Below are 16,930 nucleotides of genomic sequence, written 5' to 3'. Positions count from 1 at the left end.
ATTTGTTATGAGGCATTAATAGATATCCCATTATTATTATATTATTATATGTAAACAAATGAAAACTTCCAAGCATAAATACACTTATCAAATTGGTGCCATAGTTTGAGGTATATTTCATTATGATTGTACAACACATATAAATAAAGCTGTTATTTTCCAACATAAATGCAACAAATGCCAAAGCTATGACTTGTAAAACTAACAGGATCAGATAAATTTTACAAATCCTTATTGAAATGCAGACACCTAACTTGAAAAAATTCCTAGTCAATTATACCCCCTTAAGTATATAAAAAGATAAAGGGCTATACTTCAGCTTAAGGTTATAGCAGTCACTATTTCTTTCTTTCATCTAAACATTTAGGTCAGTCAGCTATCAAAGTTTTAGCAAGATTCTACAAGTAGTTTAAGAGGAGTAACAAGTTAAAAAAAACACAATTATGGGACAATACTCTACAGTGTATATCAGAAAACAGACAAAGGGCCATAATTTCCAAAACTGCTCTCAGACCAAATTCCTTTCTTGACCAGGATATGCACATTCAAGTGATTCTACAGTGAAAGTTTGAACAATCTCCAATCAATCAAGTGGAGTTTAAAACACACAAATAATTGGACTTAATTTATACTAAACAGCGGAAAAATAGACAAAGAACCATAATATTGCACAAAAGTTGTTGAAGCAAAAATTATTTTAGTTACTTAAATTTTACCATTAAGGTTATTCAAATGTGAAAGTTTGAGCAAGATGCACCTATTAGTTACCAAGAAGTTGTAAACACAAGCTTGAGGGCACTATATATATCACTATGTTGTAAACACAAGCTTCAGGGCACTATATATATTACTACGTTGTAAACACAAGCTTCAGGGCACTATATATATATATATCACTACGTTGTAAACACAAGCTTCAGGGCACTATATATATCACTACATTGTAAACACAAGCTTCAGGGCACTATATATATCACTACGTTGTAAACACAAGCTTCAGGGCACTATATATATCACTATGTTGTAAACACAAGCTTCAGGGCACTATATATATCACTACGTTGTAAACACAAGCTTCAGGGCACTTTGTATATCACTACGTTGTAAACACAAGCTTCAGGGCACTATATATATCACTACGTTTTAAACACAAGCTTCAGGGCACTTTATATATCACTATGTTGTAAACACAAGCTTCAGGGCACTATATATATCACTATGTGGAAAAACACACAAACGGCCATAATTCTGCAGTTAAAGAGGAGTTCAAAACACAAGCTCTCGAACATACCTACTGACAGACGGACGGATTGACAAGTGCAATACTTAATAAATCCAAGTTTAAGCTGGCATAAAAAAGCCCTACCCCAGTAACACCTTACCTTAAACTTCATCAGGCATGACTCCACAGTGACAGCATCGTCAAAGTTCTTGAGGCTGTCGTCGAGCTTGGTAACCATGGTGTTTACCCAGGATTCCAACTCCTCCTTGCCAGACTGCACCTGATCCCAGCAGATGAGCTGAGCCTCGAGATTCTGCTTGTGCTCGTCTATTGCCGCGTTTGACGTCTCCCAGCGATGATTGACCATGTCCTGCTCCTGTGCTAGGACGGCCACGTCAAAGTCAGGCACGCGTTTGAGCTCTTCTAGAAGCTGAAGTCCTCGTGCGTTCATTTGGTCTAGCTGGGACTGGTTTGCGTGGAGCTCAAACTCTGCGTTCTATAGGTAAAACAAGAATTGTTGCCATTGCAAATATTGTAGAACAATCAAGAGGAGAAAAAAACGCAACATTGTGAATAGCAAAAAAGCAATAATTTATTTAAGCATTAAACAAAGAATGAAATAAATGCTTAAATAATAGCTTTGGATGAGTTAAAATATTTGAGCCGCCATCAGACAAAAAGGGGATTAATGCATGTGCATACAGTGTAGTAGAGGATTAGAGAAAACACTTTCAGTTGTATTGTATTTTTTGTTTTAAGAAAATTTCTCATTAGAGAAAATCCATTTTGGGAAGAAACTGTCTACCCTGATAAGCCTTTGAGGACTCCACAGGCTTAACAGGGATGACACTTAATGCACATTTATTAAACCTTTCAGTGCTGGATCCGAATTTTGAAGGCCTTTGCAAACAGTTTGGATAAAGATGAGACAGAACGTGGCGTCTCATCAGGATCCAAACTGTTTGCTATTCTGATAGTATTCTTTGAAAAAAATCGAAGAAAATGCTAATTTTAGAAATTCAGCAGACGACATTTTAGCAGACAACAAATTTCCCAGCATGCAAAGGGTTAAACCCCATTTTCCCACAGTGCAGCTCATTTATAACAAAATAGTAAAATCCTGAAGAACACCTCACCTTATGTTGATCGAGCGCCTTCTTGACTTCAGGCTGAGTAGAGAAAGCGATATCGGACTCCACAAGAGGTGTTACATCATCCAGGGTCCTCAGGACGCCCTGCTTCAGATCGTTATACGCCTGCCAGGCATTGGCTACGCCTGTGTAGTGGTTGAGCTTCTCGCCTATCAACGCTTGGACGCCATCCCAGGACTTGTTGACCTTGGAGAGACCGCCCTGGACTGCCGTGGACCGGCTGGGGTCTGCCTGCATGATCTGACGACCCAGTTCTCGCAGCTGCTCGTATTCAGGGTTGTACGCGAATACGTCATCTCTTGCGTCCTAAAGAAGGGTCAACTGACAAGTGTTACTTAAGAGCAAAGAAATTACAATACACATTTTAGGGTTGTAGGCGAATACTTCATCTCTATTGTCCTACAGAAAGGATTAAACAGAAATTCCTATCTATACTACTATTCTGCTCAGAAAGTCTTTAAATTGAGTCATAAATATACATATTCTTCTCTTACATGCACAAATGATGTAATATAAGTAAGTGTTAAAAAATAACAGAATTGCTACTTATATCTTTTACTTAACTTAAAAATAATTAATATATTCCCATTTTTAGTAGAGTAAATCATATTGTCAGGTAAATCATAGACTTGAGATTTGGCAACAATTATTTACTCTTATATTTATAATTTCGTATTTCAGATTCCAGATAATTATCTACCTTTAAAGCTTATTACTTCCCTTGAATTTGTTTTTTTGACCTTTGACCTTAAAGGATGACCTTGACTTTGACCTTTCACCACTCAAAATGTGCAGCTCTATGAGATACATATGCATGAGAAATATGAAGTTGCTATCTTCAATATTGCAAAAAAAAGTTATGACAAAATGTTAAAATTGGAGCAAACAAACCAACCAACAGACAATGCAAAACAATATGTCCCCCACTATAGTGGTGGGGGGCATAAAAACACACACATTATTTTTTAAAAAGCAAATTTGTTGAATTGATATCCATCACCACTTCTCCTCATTCATATATACACACATGAAGGTTCATGTTGATATCTTATATAGTTTCTGAGATATAGCCCTAAAACGTTTTGTGACAGATAGACAGACAGACTGAAAGACTGACAAAGCAAATTTTATATCCCTCCGCCTTTTGCGAGGGATAATGTCAATCCTTCACCATGACACTTCAGCTCACCTCGATCTCCCTTACGAGATCCTTGACCCCTTGTAGACTAGATTGAGGCACTACTGCAGTTTCCACTCTGTCCCCAACATCCTCGAGTTTCTCAACAAGCTGAGCCTGTTTAGCTTCAAACTTCTTCCACAACTCGGCCAGCTCGCTGATGCGCTCCTTCTTCTGGCTAGAATTGAATAATACTGAGTCACACAATGAGTCCAGGGCCTGTAACTCTGTCCCAAAGTGCAGAGTGCGCTGAGTAGCCCGATCTTTGATTGTCAGCTGAGAAGTCGCCATCAATTCATCCAAGGCGTCTACTTGGTTATCCCATTCTCCCATTTCCGCTCTTAGAGCTTTCACTTCTTCGTTGATTTTCGCGACTTCATCTTCTTTGATATTTGGATTCTCTAGCTTTGCTTGCAGAGTCTTTAACCTAGCTTGAGCATCTTTGTGGCTACTTTGATATTGGTCCCATTTCTCACACACCTCTTTATGACTTTTCAAGGTATCCTCTATCTTTGTGTACCCTCCCATAACTCTATCAAACTTGTCCCTAAGAATTGCTGCCTCGTCATCATTACAATTTGCCAACAGTTCCTTGAACTCGGCACACAACTGCTCAAAAGTTGGCTCATTTTCATCGCACTCTTTCTGCAACGCCTTCAACTTAGCGAGAGTCTCTCCAACTTCGTCGGAATATATTTCACTACTGGTATCAAGTTTTCGTTGTGTTTTCTTAATCCATTTTTCAAACTCTCCGAGACTACTGTAAAAGTTCTGCCTATGCCGGAGAGCCCCATTGAGCATGTTCTGTCGCTCGCTGGCGTCAGCGGCGGCCTTTTCGTACTTGGCCTTGACCTCGTCTTCCATGGCCTTTAGGTCGCGCACTCCTTCAGGGGTCGCGTGTTGACGCACCTGCTCGAACTGACGATGCAGGGCGTTCAAGTGAGGCTGCTGACTACGAATCTCCTCTTGGAGTGTCTATAAAAATAGAACATGTAACAGTTTATGATTTATTTAAAATGAAGGCTTCAAATGTATTTTATACATACAAACTATTGAAACAAAACACTAACCTAGTGCATTTTTGTGTACTCCGATAAGAATCTGAACATTATAAATTTATAAATTAAAGAAGTGCATTTTAACATAAAACTCATAAACATTTATTTTGAGTTGCACTTCAAAAGATTCATATTATCAAAAACGATATATTGCCATGTATTGAGGCTATAAAACTTTATTATTTGAATTCTAAATAAGACATCAAACATAAAATGGACATCATTGTGAAGATTTTCTCAAACGAAATTGCTCATTTCATGTTCTGTATGTAGTTTTGTAATATTCTGTCTGTACTTTTAGCATAATAAGCACTTGTCTATGATTTTTTCAATATCAGAAAATGTTTTTTTCATTCCAACTTTAATATACTTCAACTAACATTTTAACTTCACATAAAAATGTGTTCTATGATCAAGTTCCAGTATTCAATATTTAAATCCCTCCATACCTTGCACAGGGCCAACTCGTGTTCCAGCACCTGTGGATCGGTCGAGTTCACGTTAGGGTTCCACAGCGAGGCGGTTCTCAAACTTCTGGAGTATCTCGTTGATTCCGTTCACCTCCTGATTGTATGCAACCCACGCGCCCTGCATCTTGTCGACGCGCACGCTGCGCTCCTCAGAGGCGTGGATCACGTCTCCCCAGCGCCGCTGAAGCGTGTCCAGCTCCTTCTGCATATTCGGCTGGCTGAGGAGATAACCTGCCTCTGTGGTCATCTTCTCAAAGATCGGAATGTTTTCTTCGCACTCGTTCAAGAAGCTCTGCAAGTTGAAATAGTGAAATGTTAATGCTTGTTGCCTACTCATTAAAACTAATTTTCACAATTATTAAAAGTTGGCTGATTGTTTTTCACAATTTTGAAAAGCCCTGATATCAGTTGATGAACCAACAAGAAAACAACTAAAGATAGGGGCAGAAGATAATAAAAATGCAACTATATAAATATAAAGAATAATATACATTTGATGATGCCCAAAATTTATTGTTAAGACATCAAATGAGATGTTTCCCCCTGTCTGTTAATGTAAAGCATGTTTACTTGTTTCAATTAACCATATTTTACCCAGTATACTCTCAGAAATGTGCCAGCAAAGTAACATGAAAAACAAGTTTTATCTATCAATCCGCAATTGACCCTTTCAAACCCATAAGCAAAGTGAAAATGGCTATTTGCAACCAGCATAAAACCAGAACAGCCTGCGAGTTACTTGCAGTGTTGCAGTCCTCACAGACTACTTGCAGTGTTGCAGTCCTCACAGACTACTTGCAGTGTTGCAGTCCTCACAGACTACTTGCAGTGTTGCAGTCCTCACAGACTACTTGCAGTGTTGCAGTCCTCACAGACTAATCAGGGACAACACTTTCAACCTTAAATGTTTTTTTGTCTGAGAATAAACTTCCTTTAAACGAAGATCAATTAAGATGGAACATGTCTCTAAGCTGTAGGGAGTCAACAACCCACAGGCCACACAATTGCCCCATGGAGCTCACCTGGTGCAGGGCATACAGTTCCTTGGCTTCTTCCAGACTCGAACATTTCGGCAGCTCAGTGGCGCAGTATTTCTCTGCCTTCATGATCCAGGGCATGAGGTCCTTGGCTAGGTTCTGGTACATCTGCCAGTGCTCCACGTTTGTCTTATAGGACGAGCTGTGGTCGTTGGCGCGAGCACAAAGGCTCTCCCATTGGCGCCGAACCGTGGAGAGCTTGGCTTTTAAAGCAGCTGTCTCGCGTGAGCGGAAGTTTTGGGACAGTCCTTTAGCATCTTTTTCAAGGTTCTCCAATGTAATATGGTTTTCGTATACTTCTGTAGAAATAGCCTGAGAATAGAAATCGTCATAAAATTACTAGCAATATTTTAAAAATTAATGGATTGCCTTATGGTTTACTTCAATGGATTGTAAGTGTAAATTTATACCTATAAATTCATTATCAAAGATAAACTCAAATAACAGATTATTTCTACCAAACTGAACTTCCATTTTTTGGAGGGGTGTTTTTTATGTTCTTTAACTATAATTTCTAAAGAATATTTCAGCATACTTCTAAAACAACAAATAGCTAGCCCCACCTTTGCCTGCTCCAGTTTCTCCTCTGGACTATTAGTCTTGTCCTCGTTCACTGCGTTCAGCTTCTCCTCCTTCTCGTTCAGCCAATCACAGAAGTGGTTCAAACGCTTGTAATACTCCGCCCATTTGGCGATTGTCGCCTCGAGGTCCGCCAGTTTGGCGTTCAGTCGGACAGACACGCCGTCAAGACGCTTGTCAATGTCTGTCATCTCCCCTTTCAGTGGTCCACGTCTCTCCCGACTCGCTCCCTCGCACAAGATTGCGTTTAGTTTCTGGACCTCCGACAGGCTGCCCTTCAGCTTGTTCAGAGTTTGTTGTAGCTCCTGTAAACATGAGTTTTTAAGGAAAATAAATAACTTGTATGTGATTCTCATATGAGTCTCATTGTAGGGAAAGTGGGCTTAATGCATGTGCTATAAGTGTTGTCCCAGATTGGCCTGCGCAGTTAACACAGGCTGATCAGGGACAACACTTTCCGTCTACATTGAACTTTCCCCTCGAAAAGACTTCTTAAAAAAAAAAACACACACTATATAAGTGGAAAGTGTTGTTCCTGATTAGCCTGTGCAAAACTGAACAGGCTTAACTGGGACAACACCCAATGTGCATGCACTAAGCCCCATTTTCCCAGAGTAAGGCTCATATATATTTGTCATGCCTGTTTAAGTTTTTGTTGTAGCTCTGAAAAAGTTTAATACTGAATTTCAAATTGAATTTTTATATTTAAAATGTGATCGAATTTGCTTAACAAAACTTTTGGTTACAAAAATACTTATTATATATTTATCAAAATTTGCCTTAAAGCTTGTTAGGGTTTGTTGCAGCTCCTGGAAACATGAGTTTTTAGTTGAATCAAATTATGATGTTTTGTAGAGTAATAATGTTTGTATTATGTGAGACTAACACTTTTTTTAGCAAAATTGTTTAATATTGTGTTATGAACTTTACTAACTGCAATTTTTTTTTTCTTGATTATATTTTTGAACTATAGACTTTAGAGTTTGAAGACACTCTTCAGCACAATATCTAACCTAAATTTGCTATTTAAGGAATTAAACATACAGCCCCCTCCAGATAGCTCAATTTTGCAATGACTGTTAAAAAACTTTGAGGCAAACAATTCCTAATTTGTGTACTCTGCAAAAATTTCCAATCTCGCTGCATTACATATCAAAGATAGGTAAACCACTAATCTATTAAAATGAAAGTATTTCCATACACCATTTTTTTAATGAATAGATAGTAGAGTGGCACATTTCATGTTTATTAACAAGGGACAAAATTGTCACAAAACCAGGTTTTCAGTTGAAAAAAAGTCTGATAAAGGGAGACAATTCAAAATGTGTATTGTTAACCCCCTTGTGTAAAATTGACCTTGATTTCAATAAGAAAAAAACAAGAAACCGTCGGAGACAGGTGATGCTCACCAAAGTTGTTTTTTTTGTCACAATATTGCACTATATATTCAGATAAAAGGAAACGTCTTGAGGGCACAGTAGTTAGGGGGACAAGAATATTTTTATATAAAATTTCAAATGGTCATAACTCTGTGAAAAATCATCCGACCAGAACCCGCTAATAATATGCACATCTCCTCTAGGTAGTGAAGCTTCCTATAAAGTTTCATTGAATTCCAGTCATTAGTTGCTGAGAAATAGCCCGGACAAGAATTGCACTATATGTACAGTAAATGGAAATTTTCAAAGGGCCATTACTCTGTGAAAAATCATCCGACCAGAACCCGCTAATAATATGCACATCTCCTCTTGGTAGTGAAGCTTCCCATAAAGTTTCATTGAATTACGGTCATTAGTTGCTGAGAAATAGCCCGGGCAAGAATTGCACTATATGTACAGTTAATGGAAAATTTCAAAGGGCCATAACTCTGTGAAAAATCATCCAACCAGAACCCGCTGATAATATGAACATCTCCTGTTGGTAGTGAAGCTTCCCATAAAGTTTCATTGAATTTCGGTCATTAGTTGCTGAGAAATAGCCCGGACAAAAATTGCACAATATCTACAGTTAATTGAAAATTTCAAATGGCCATAACTCTGAAAAAAATCATCCGACCAGAACCCGCTGATAATATGCACATCTCCTCTTGGTAGTGTAGCTTCCCATAAAGTTTCATTGAAATCCGGTCATTAGTTGCTGAGAAATAGCCCAGACAAAAATTGTGCACGGACAGACACACGGATGCACGGCCGGACGGACAGACAGACAGACGAAGCGGCAACTATATTCTCCCACCAAAATTTTTGAGGGGAGCATAAAATGTCTGATAAAGAGAGACAACTCAAAATCAAAATGTGCATTGTTACTGATTGTTCATAGTTACATAGTTGTTTCAAAATCAATCTATTTTTAGTTGTGGTGACCTTGACCTTGGAGATATTGACGTAATTCTTTTTCGCGACACACCGTCCAATAATGGTGAACAAATGTGCCAAATGAGTTTAAAATGTCACATTGAATGACATAGTTATGGCCCAGACAAGCTCATTTATGGCCATTTTTGACCTTCAAACTCAAATTGTGACCTTGACCTTGGAGATATCGACGTGATTCTTTCACGCGACACACCGTCTAATGAATTATGGTGAACAAATGTGCCAAATGATTTTAAAATATCACAATGAATCACAAAGTAATGGCCCGGACAAGCTCATTTATGGCCATTTTTGACCTTCAAACTCAAATTGTGACCTTGCCCTTGGAGATATCGACGTAATTCTTTCGCGCGACACACCGTCTAATGATGGTGAACAAATGCGCCAAATGATTTTAAAATCTGACAATGAACGACAAAGTTATGGCCCCGACAAGCTCATTTATGGCCATTTTTGACCTTCAAACTCAAATTGTGACCTTGACCTTGGAGATATCGATGTAATTCTTTCGCGCCACACACCTTCTAATGATGGTGAACAAATGTGCCAAATGATTTTAAAATCTGACAATGAACGACAAAGTTATGGCCTGGACAAGCTTGTTCCGCCCCCCAGCCCGCCAGCTGACATCGCCAATCTAATAACCAGTTTTTTCCTTCGGAAAACCTGGTTAATAACCAAAAGATATAAACATTCATGCCTAACAAAAAAAGCAATTAAACACATTGAATATAAACTTGTTAAGTATTTATTCACTTACAAGAGGCAGACAAAACAATATTAATTACTTGTTCTTATTATAGAATGGTACATCTGTAAGTGGCTCATTGTTGGCGCCATTCAAAGTTTTAAATGCTGTCAAGTTGACTGTGCATCAGTTATGTGCCTGTGGGCTCTTCTCACAATCCTACCCTTTTTAACTTAAACTTGTGTACAATATATTGTAAATAATAAGCGTGCAAAAAATACAACCAAAAAGAACAATTTCAAACACTTAAAATCAAAAGCTTGTTTAACTAACTACTAATACCTGATATATTCTACTACAGCAAAACCAATGTCCATGAAAAGAGGCTTAAATGATTTTGTTTGAAATATTTACTATGCTTTTAAAACTTTTCACACAAAATTAAAGAATCTATAGAAATCTGTATATGAAATCCTTACTTTTTAAAACCATCTGTAAACAACACAAATTTTTAACATCTATATATACATAAGAAAAAGTGAACTTTCATTTAATAAGAATGCAATTCATAGACATTTAAATTTCATATCTCCTTTACAAGCCATTTCAAAACAAATAACTTTTAACAAAGAAGGGAGCCATGCTGGCTTTAAAGCACATGACTGAGTTCAAGGACACCAATAGCTGAAGACTTGACCTGGTGATCTAGTTTTAACCACAGTTGACCCAGATTCAAACATGGCCTTTATATTGTCAAGATAAACTTTTTGACCAAGTTTCATCTAGACTGCGTCATAAATGTGGCTCTTGAGTGGCAGCAAGTTGATCTAATATTTGACCACGTACCAACGTTTATGAACACATGTGACCCAGTTTTGCCAGCAGCCTAGACATTGTCCAGATAAACATGCTGACCAAGTTTAATCTTGATTGGATGAACTCTTGCCTCTAGAGTTGCTTAACAAGCAAAAAGTTGACAACAAACTTGGGCACGGGGTGATAAAAAAACCTAACTTCGTGCTCTGGTGAGCTTAAAATATTTTAACCCTATAAAGAAGACTGCACATTATAACTGTGTAAAACTTAAGGATCCTCTGGAAAAAAATGTTAAATGACTTTGGTTCAAACTAGCTAATTATAAATAAATTATCCAACTGCCTAAACACCAAAACCTTTCATGTACCAAGCATCTGCGATACAATGTAACATCAGATAAATTAACACTGCTTATTGACATCAAATATATAGGTAATGTAATTCACTGAAAGCCTCTTGTTTATATGGGCATACACAACGATACTGGCCTTTTTCTCGTATTCTAGTTCAGCCTGCGTGCAAACAAACATGGTTTGTGTGTAAAGAATAAGCAAAAGCATCTAGCAAAATCACAAAACACACTCCTTTTCTATGAAGATGTAAAAGAACATAATAACGCATTGGTCTTGAAAATATTTGTAATCAAATTGCAATTAATTTTCTCATTAAACAATATAATGCAACCAAAGATATTTTGTCTTTTCATATTATTTATCCAATTGCAATTAATTTTCTCATTAAACAATATAATGCAACCAAAGATATTTCGTCTTTTCATTTAATCTCATTTTCTTGTATCTGTAATAGCCATTTTTTTTAAATGAAGAGTTTAAAAATATTTAGTGCTAAAATAAAGTGTTTTACTTCATATTTCTCTTTTTATTTCAAACAAAAAGTGTTTATTCTAATAACTCTTTAAAGAGTTTGTGGTCTCTCAATTACACTTGCCTCTGACTTTTTGTAAAATGATCAGTTTCTTAGCAAATGCCATTTTTCTACTATAATGAAGAGGGGTGTGCATTTAAATGCAGTTTTTAAGATAGCATTGTTTAAACATTTTGCATGTTGTCCAAACACTTGAACTGTTTCGTCAATACATGTGCATGCTACGATATAACTAACAAGAGGGCCTGAAAAGCCCAAAGTCGCTCACCTGTGATACAAGATATTTTTGGGACAAATCTTCTGACCAAGTTTCATGAAGATCGAAAAATAAATGTGGCCTCTAGAGGGTTAACAAGGTTTTACTATAGCAATATAAGGAAAAATGCCCCGCCCCCTGGCAGCCATGTTTTTCAACCAACCGGCATCATTTTTGAACTCGTCCAAGATATTATCGGCATGAATCTTCTGACCAAGTTTCATGAAGATCGGAGTAGTGTGGCCTCTAGAGTGTTAACAAGATTTTACTATAGCCATAAAATGCAAAATGCCCCGCCCCTTGGAAGCTATGTTTTTCAAGCAAACATAATTATTTTCAAACTAATGCAAGATATCATTGAGACCAATCTTCTGCCAAAATTTCATGAAGATTGGACAATAAATGTGGCCTCTAGAGTGTTAACAAGGTTTTACTATAGCCATATATAGCCATATAAGGAAAAATGCCCCGCCCCTGGCAGCCATGTTTTTAAAGCAACCAAAACCATTTTTTGAACTCATCCAAGATATCATTGGGACAAATCTTCTGACGAAGTTTCATGATGATCGGAAAATAAATGTGACCTCTAGAGTGTTAACAAGGTTTTACTATAGCCATATTAGGAAAAATGCCCCGCCCCCGTGGTGGCCATGTTTTTCAACCAACCAGCATCATTTTTTAACTCGTCCAAGATATTATTGGGATGAATCTTCTGACAGTGTTTCATGAAGATCGGACAATAAATGTGGCCTCTAGTGTTAATAAGATTTTACTAAAGCCATAGCCATATAAGGAAAAATGCCCCGCCCCTTGGCAGCCATGTTTTTCAAGCAAATGTCACCATTTTCGAACTCATCCAAGATATCAATAAGGCAAATCTTCTGACCAAATTTCATAAGATCAGGACAATAAATGTGGCCTCTAGAGTGTTAACAAGGTTTTACTATAGCCATATATGGAAAATGCCCCGCCCCCTGACGGCCATGTTTTTCAACCAACCGGCATCATTTTCAAACTCTTCCAAGATATTATTGGGATAAATCTTCTGACCAAGTTTCATGAAGATTGGACAATAAATGTGGCCTCTAGAGTGTTAACAAGATTTTAGTATAGCCATATATAGCCATATAAGGAAAAATGCCCCACCCCTTGGCAGCCATGTTTTTCAAGCAAAGGTTACCATTTTTGAACTCATCCAAGATATCATTGGGACAAATCTTCTGAGCAAGCCTCATGATGATCGGAAAATAAATGTGGCCTCTAGAGTGTTAAAAAGGTTTTACTATAGCCATATAAGGAAAAATGCCCCGCCCCCTGGCGGCCATGTTTTTCAACCAACCGGCATCATTTTCGAACTCCTCCAAGATATTATTGGGATGAATCTTCTGACAAAGTTTCATGAAGATCAGATAATAAATGTGGCCTCTAGAGTGTTAACAAGATTTTACTATAGCCATATACAGCCATATAAGGAAAAATGCCCCGCCCCTTGGCAGCCATGTTGTTCAAGCAAACGTAACCATTTTCGAACTCATCCAAGATATCATTGAGACCAATCTTCAGATCAAATTTCATGAAGATTGGACAATAAATGTGACCTCTAGAGAGTTAACAAGGCATATGTTGACGTCGCACAACGCACAACGGACAAAAGGCGATCACAAAAGCTCACCATGAGCACGTTGTGCTTAGGTGAGCTAAAAAGGGCTACGTTTCAGCTTTATACTGCTATTTGTTTGACATGAGAACAGTAACAATCCCAATTAGCAAATGAGTGCACCACACACTCCAAACCCATGACACTACCTCACTAGGTGAGTGCACTTAACTGAAAACAAATAACCGTGCCGAGTACAAACTACTCTAAACCCTAATTGCCCACGGCAACCAAACCACCACCTTTACAACCACCTTACCTTCTTAGCAGTGAAGTCTTTCTTAGCGAGTTCCTGCCCAGTCGTGTTAGGTGGCTTCTCAAGTTCTGCCTCTGCTGCTTTCATGAATTGTAGCATCTGTGACTTCTCATTCTCGTAGGTCTCCCAGTCCGACACGGTTTTCTGAATAATAAACAATATTGTATCAGAACTATCATCATTATAATCATCATTATCATCATTATAATCATCATTATCAAAATCATGATAACCATCATCATTATCATCATCATTATCATCATCATCATCATCATCATCATCATCATCATCATCATCATCATCATAATCATAATCATCATGATCATGATCATCATCATGATCATCATCATCATCATCATCATCATCATCATCATCATCATCATCATCATCAGTATAATCATTTTATTATTATTATTATCTTTATTATTATCATCATCATCAACAACACCACATCTTTAAAACCTTAAAAAAGGAGAATACAAAAGACCATAAATATTATTTAATATTGCATACTTTTGTTTTGAGTGTGGAAAGGTATCCATTGAAAACACAATCAAATACAAATTTGATGAAATACAGATAACTGATCATCACACAATGACTAAGTCTCTTCAATTGTTATCAAAGGTTTGCACTAAAACATGACATCCAAACAATTAATAAGAAAGCCACACACAAATCTGCAGCAAAATAATACAATCTGGAGCAACATTATACATCAGAGCCACAAAATGTATTCTGATGTATCGCTCTATACATACTACACTACGCATCAGTGCATCACTGGTGTAATTGAACATTAAGGTCATAGCAGCTGTTGCACTGTTGCATTTTGCAGCTGAGACCAGTATTGATCTCCTAAGACATGTCTCTCTCTGTCCCAGACAGAGCCAAAATAAAACCATCAACAGACCATTTGGGCTGACTCTAATACTCCTTTCACAACTGTTTTGCAATACTATATTGGTCCCTTTTCAGTTTTGGTTGACACTGACAACTAAAACTATTAAATGTCTTGCTAAATCTTGGTAGGTATGGTTCTGATAGAAGAAGCAATCACTTCAACAGACAGAAGGCATGTATATTCCTTTCTTTTATGAGTATATAATTGCATAATAATAATGCTGTACATGGACATCGCTGTTTAAAATCTTCAAATCTTTATATAGACATGCTTTTAAATTTGATGATGATATATTAAAGCAACATGCTGGACAATTACTTTGATCCTGCTTTCGAAAAATTCAATCAATTCTTATGATTGTTAAATGATATCTAAGTAACATTCCCCTTGATCATTATTTATTCTGATTCTCAGATTTGGGGAGAGTTGCTAGCTTTCTCGCTACCATCTTCAAACTCTTAATGACAAATGATTACTGTTAACCCTGAACTTAAAATGTTTATCTTTGGCAAGAACCTTGTGACTGTTCTAGCAACATACTGATCTCGAGTTTGGAGTGCTTGGCCTAAGCAAACTGACATTGAGTTCCGAGTATTTGGCCTTGGCCAACTGACCTTAAGGTTGGAGGTTGGCCTTGGCCAACTGACCTTAAGTTTGGAGGTTTGCATTGGCCTACTGACCTTGTTTGGATGTTGGCCTTTACCTACTGACCTTGAGTTTAGAGGCTGGTCTTTACCTACTGACCATGTTTAGATGTTGGCCTTTACCTACTGACCTTGAGCTCAGAATATCTGTTATTGGCCTATTTGCAGTGAGTTGGAAAAGTTTAGCCTTTGCCTACTGAAATTGAGTTTGGAGTTGTTAGAATTAGCCTACTGTTTTTGAGTTCCGAATGTTTTGTCTTGGCAAAAGCAAATGACCGTGACTTTTTTTTTTTTTTTTTTCCTTAGGCTTGGAGTGTTTGATATTGGCTTCTAGTTTTCAGTGTTTGGCCTTGAACTACTGGCCTTTAGTTTGAATGGTCAAGCCTTGACCAATTCATCATTGAGGAGTGTTTATCCTTACTACCCTTAAGTTTGGAGTGTTTTGCGTTGACCTACTGATATTTAGTTTTGAGTGTTTGGCCTTGGCCTACTGACCTTGTGATTTGAGTGTTTGGCCTTGGTCTATAGACCTTGAGTACTAGGCGTTTTGCCTTGGCCTAATGACCGTGAATTCAGAGTGTTTGGTCTTGGTCTACTGACTTTAAGTTTAGAGTGTTTGGCCTTGGACTACTGACCTTGAGTTTTGAGCGTTTGGTCTTGACCTAGTGATCTGAGTTGAGTGTTTAGCCTTGATCTACCTACATTTAATTTAGAGTGTCAGACCAGGATATACTTAAATTTAGCTCAGCGTATGTAACCAACTGACCTTGAGTTTGGTGTGTTTTGCCTTTGCAAGGTCGTCTGTCTCCCGAAGTTTTACTTCAAGGTCGTGGATGTTCTTGCTGATGAAGTTGGGGGCATTTTTCTCTTTCTGCAGACGTTTACCTGCCTCTATGTCGGCCATAATGGCAGCACGCTCTGCCTCAAGGCGTGACATCATGCTCTGTGACAAAAGAACATAATGTCATATTCTTGTTTAATTTTAGAACTGCCATATATTATAAGACTCAATTGTTTACGTTCACTGGGAACTGAATAAAGAATTATAAATGAAACATGCCCATTTGCTACAGAAAAAGTTACAAAACAATTAAAATAAATATTCTAATTATAATAGTTCAACTCCTTACAATAAAACAAAAAACAAATTTATAAGCCTCACTTCATGTTCATGCAGATGAGATCTAGCCTCGTCTAGTCCGTCGATGAACGGCTGGTCCATTGCCTGCTTGAGTAGATCGTCAAGGAGACTGGTCCGCTTGTTAACGCCGTCTCGGAAATCGTAGGCCTTGGAGAACACAGCCGACTTGTTGGACGTCTTGTCCATGTTGGGCAGGAGGTTGTTGAAGCGCGTCATCATGTCGCCGAGACGATTGCGCTCGTTTTTGGCGTCAGTGTCATCTGAGTCGGCCAGGAGCTCTTCAAGGTTGCTCTGTAGCCACTGTGAGTCTTGGGCAAACTTTTCCATGTTTTTCATTGCTCTCTGTCAATATGAGATATATGTAAACTTAGAAGATATTGATATATTACAAAATAGTTTGAAACAAGTAACCCATACCACAGGTGGATTAAGATTCGGTAGAAAAACGTTTTTCTCTTTACAACTGTCTTCATTTTTATGAGGCCACATAAAAGCGTTATATATGCATATTTAATAAAAATTCTATGATGTCCTTCACTATTGGAGTTTTGCAAAATACATTTTATATAATAATGTATATTTTACTACTCCATGTTAGGAAAAGTCCAGAGACA

General features: G+C 37.6%; 1 protein-coding gene across 1 annotated transcript in view; it reads right to left on the bottom strand.

Moving 5' to 3' along the window:
• LOC127873263 (muscle-specific protein 300 kDa-like) overlaps window positions 1-16,930 on the bottom strand; it is a 106,603-nt gene that overhangs the window by 1,649 nt on the left and 88,024 nt on the right. Inside the window, 10 exon segments of the mRNA XM_052417037.1 lie at window positions 1,383-1,718; window positions 2,359-2,679; window positions 3,563-4,525; window positions 5,058-5,114; window positions 5,116-5,370; window positions 6,101-6,427; window positions 6,679-6,999; window positions 13,631-13,771; window positions 15,942-16,118; window positions 16,338-16,658. Coding sequence (XP_052272997.1) covers window positions 1,383-1,718; window positions 2,359-2,679; window positions 3,563-4,525; window positions 5,058-5,114; window positions 5,116-5,370; window positions 6,101-6,427; window positions 6,679-6,999; window positions 13,631-13,771; window positions 15,942-16,118; window positions 16,338-16,658 — 3,219 coding nt within the window.

Source organism: Dreissena polymorpha, chromosome 3 (genome assembly GCF_020536995.1).
Source record: "Dreissena polymorpha isolate Duluth1 chromosome 3, UMN_Dpol_1.0, whole genome shotgun sequence".
NCBI classification, from domain to species: domain Eukaryota; kingdom Metazoa; phylum Mollusca; class Bivalvia; order Myida; family Dreissenidae; genus Dreissena; species Dreissena polymorpha.
The sequence above is the reverse complement of the archived record's forward strand: the minus strand, read 5'-3'. Positions and strand labels throughout refer to the sequence as shown.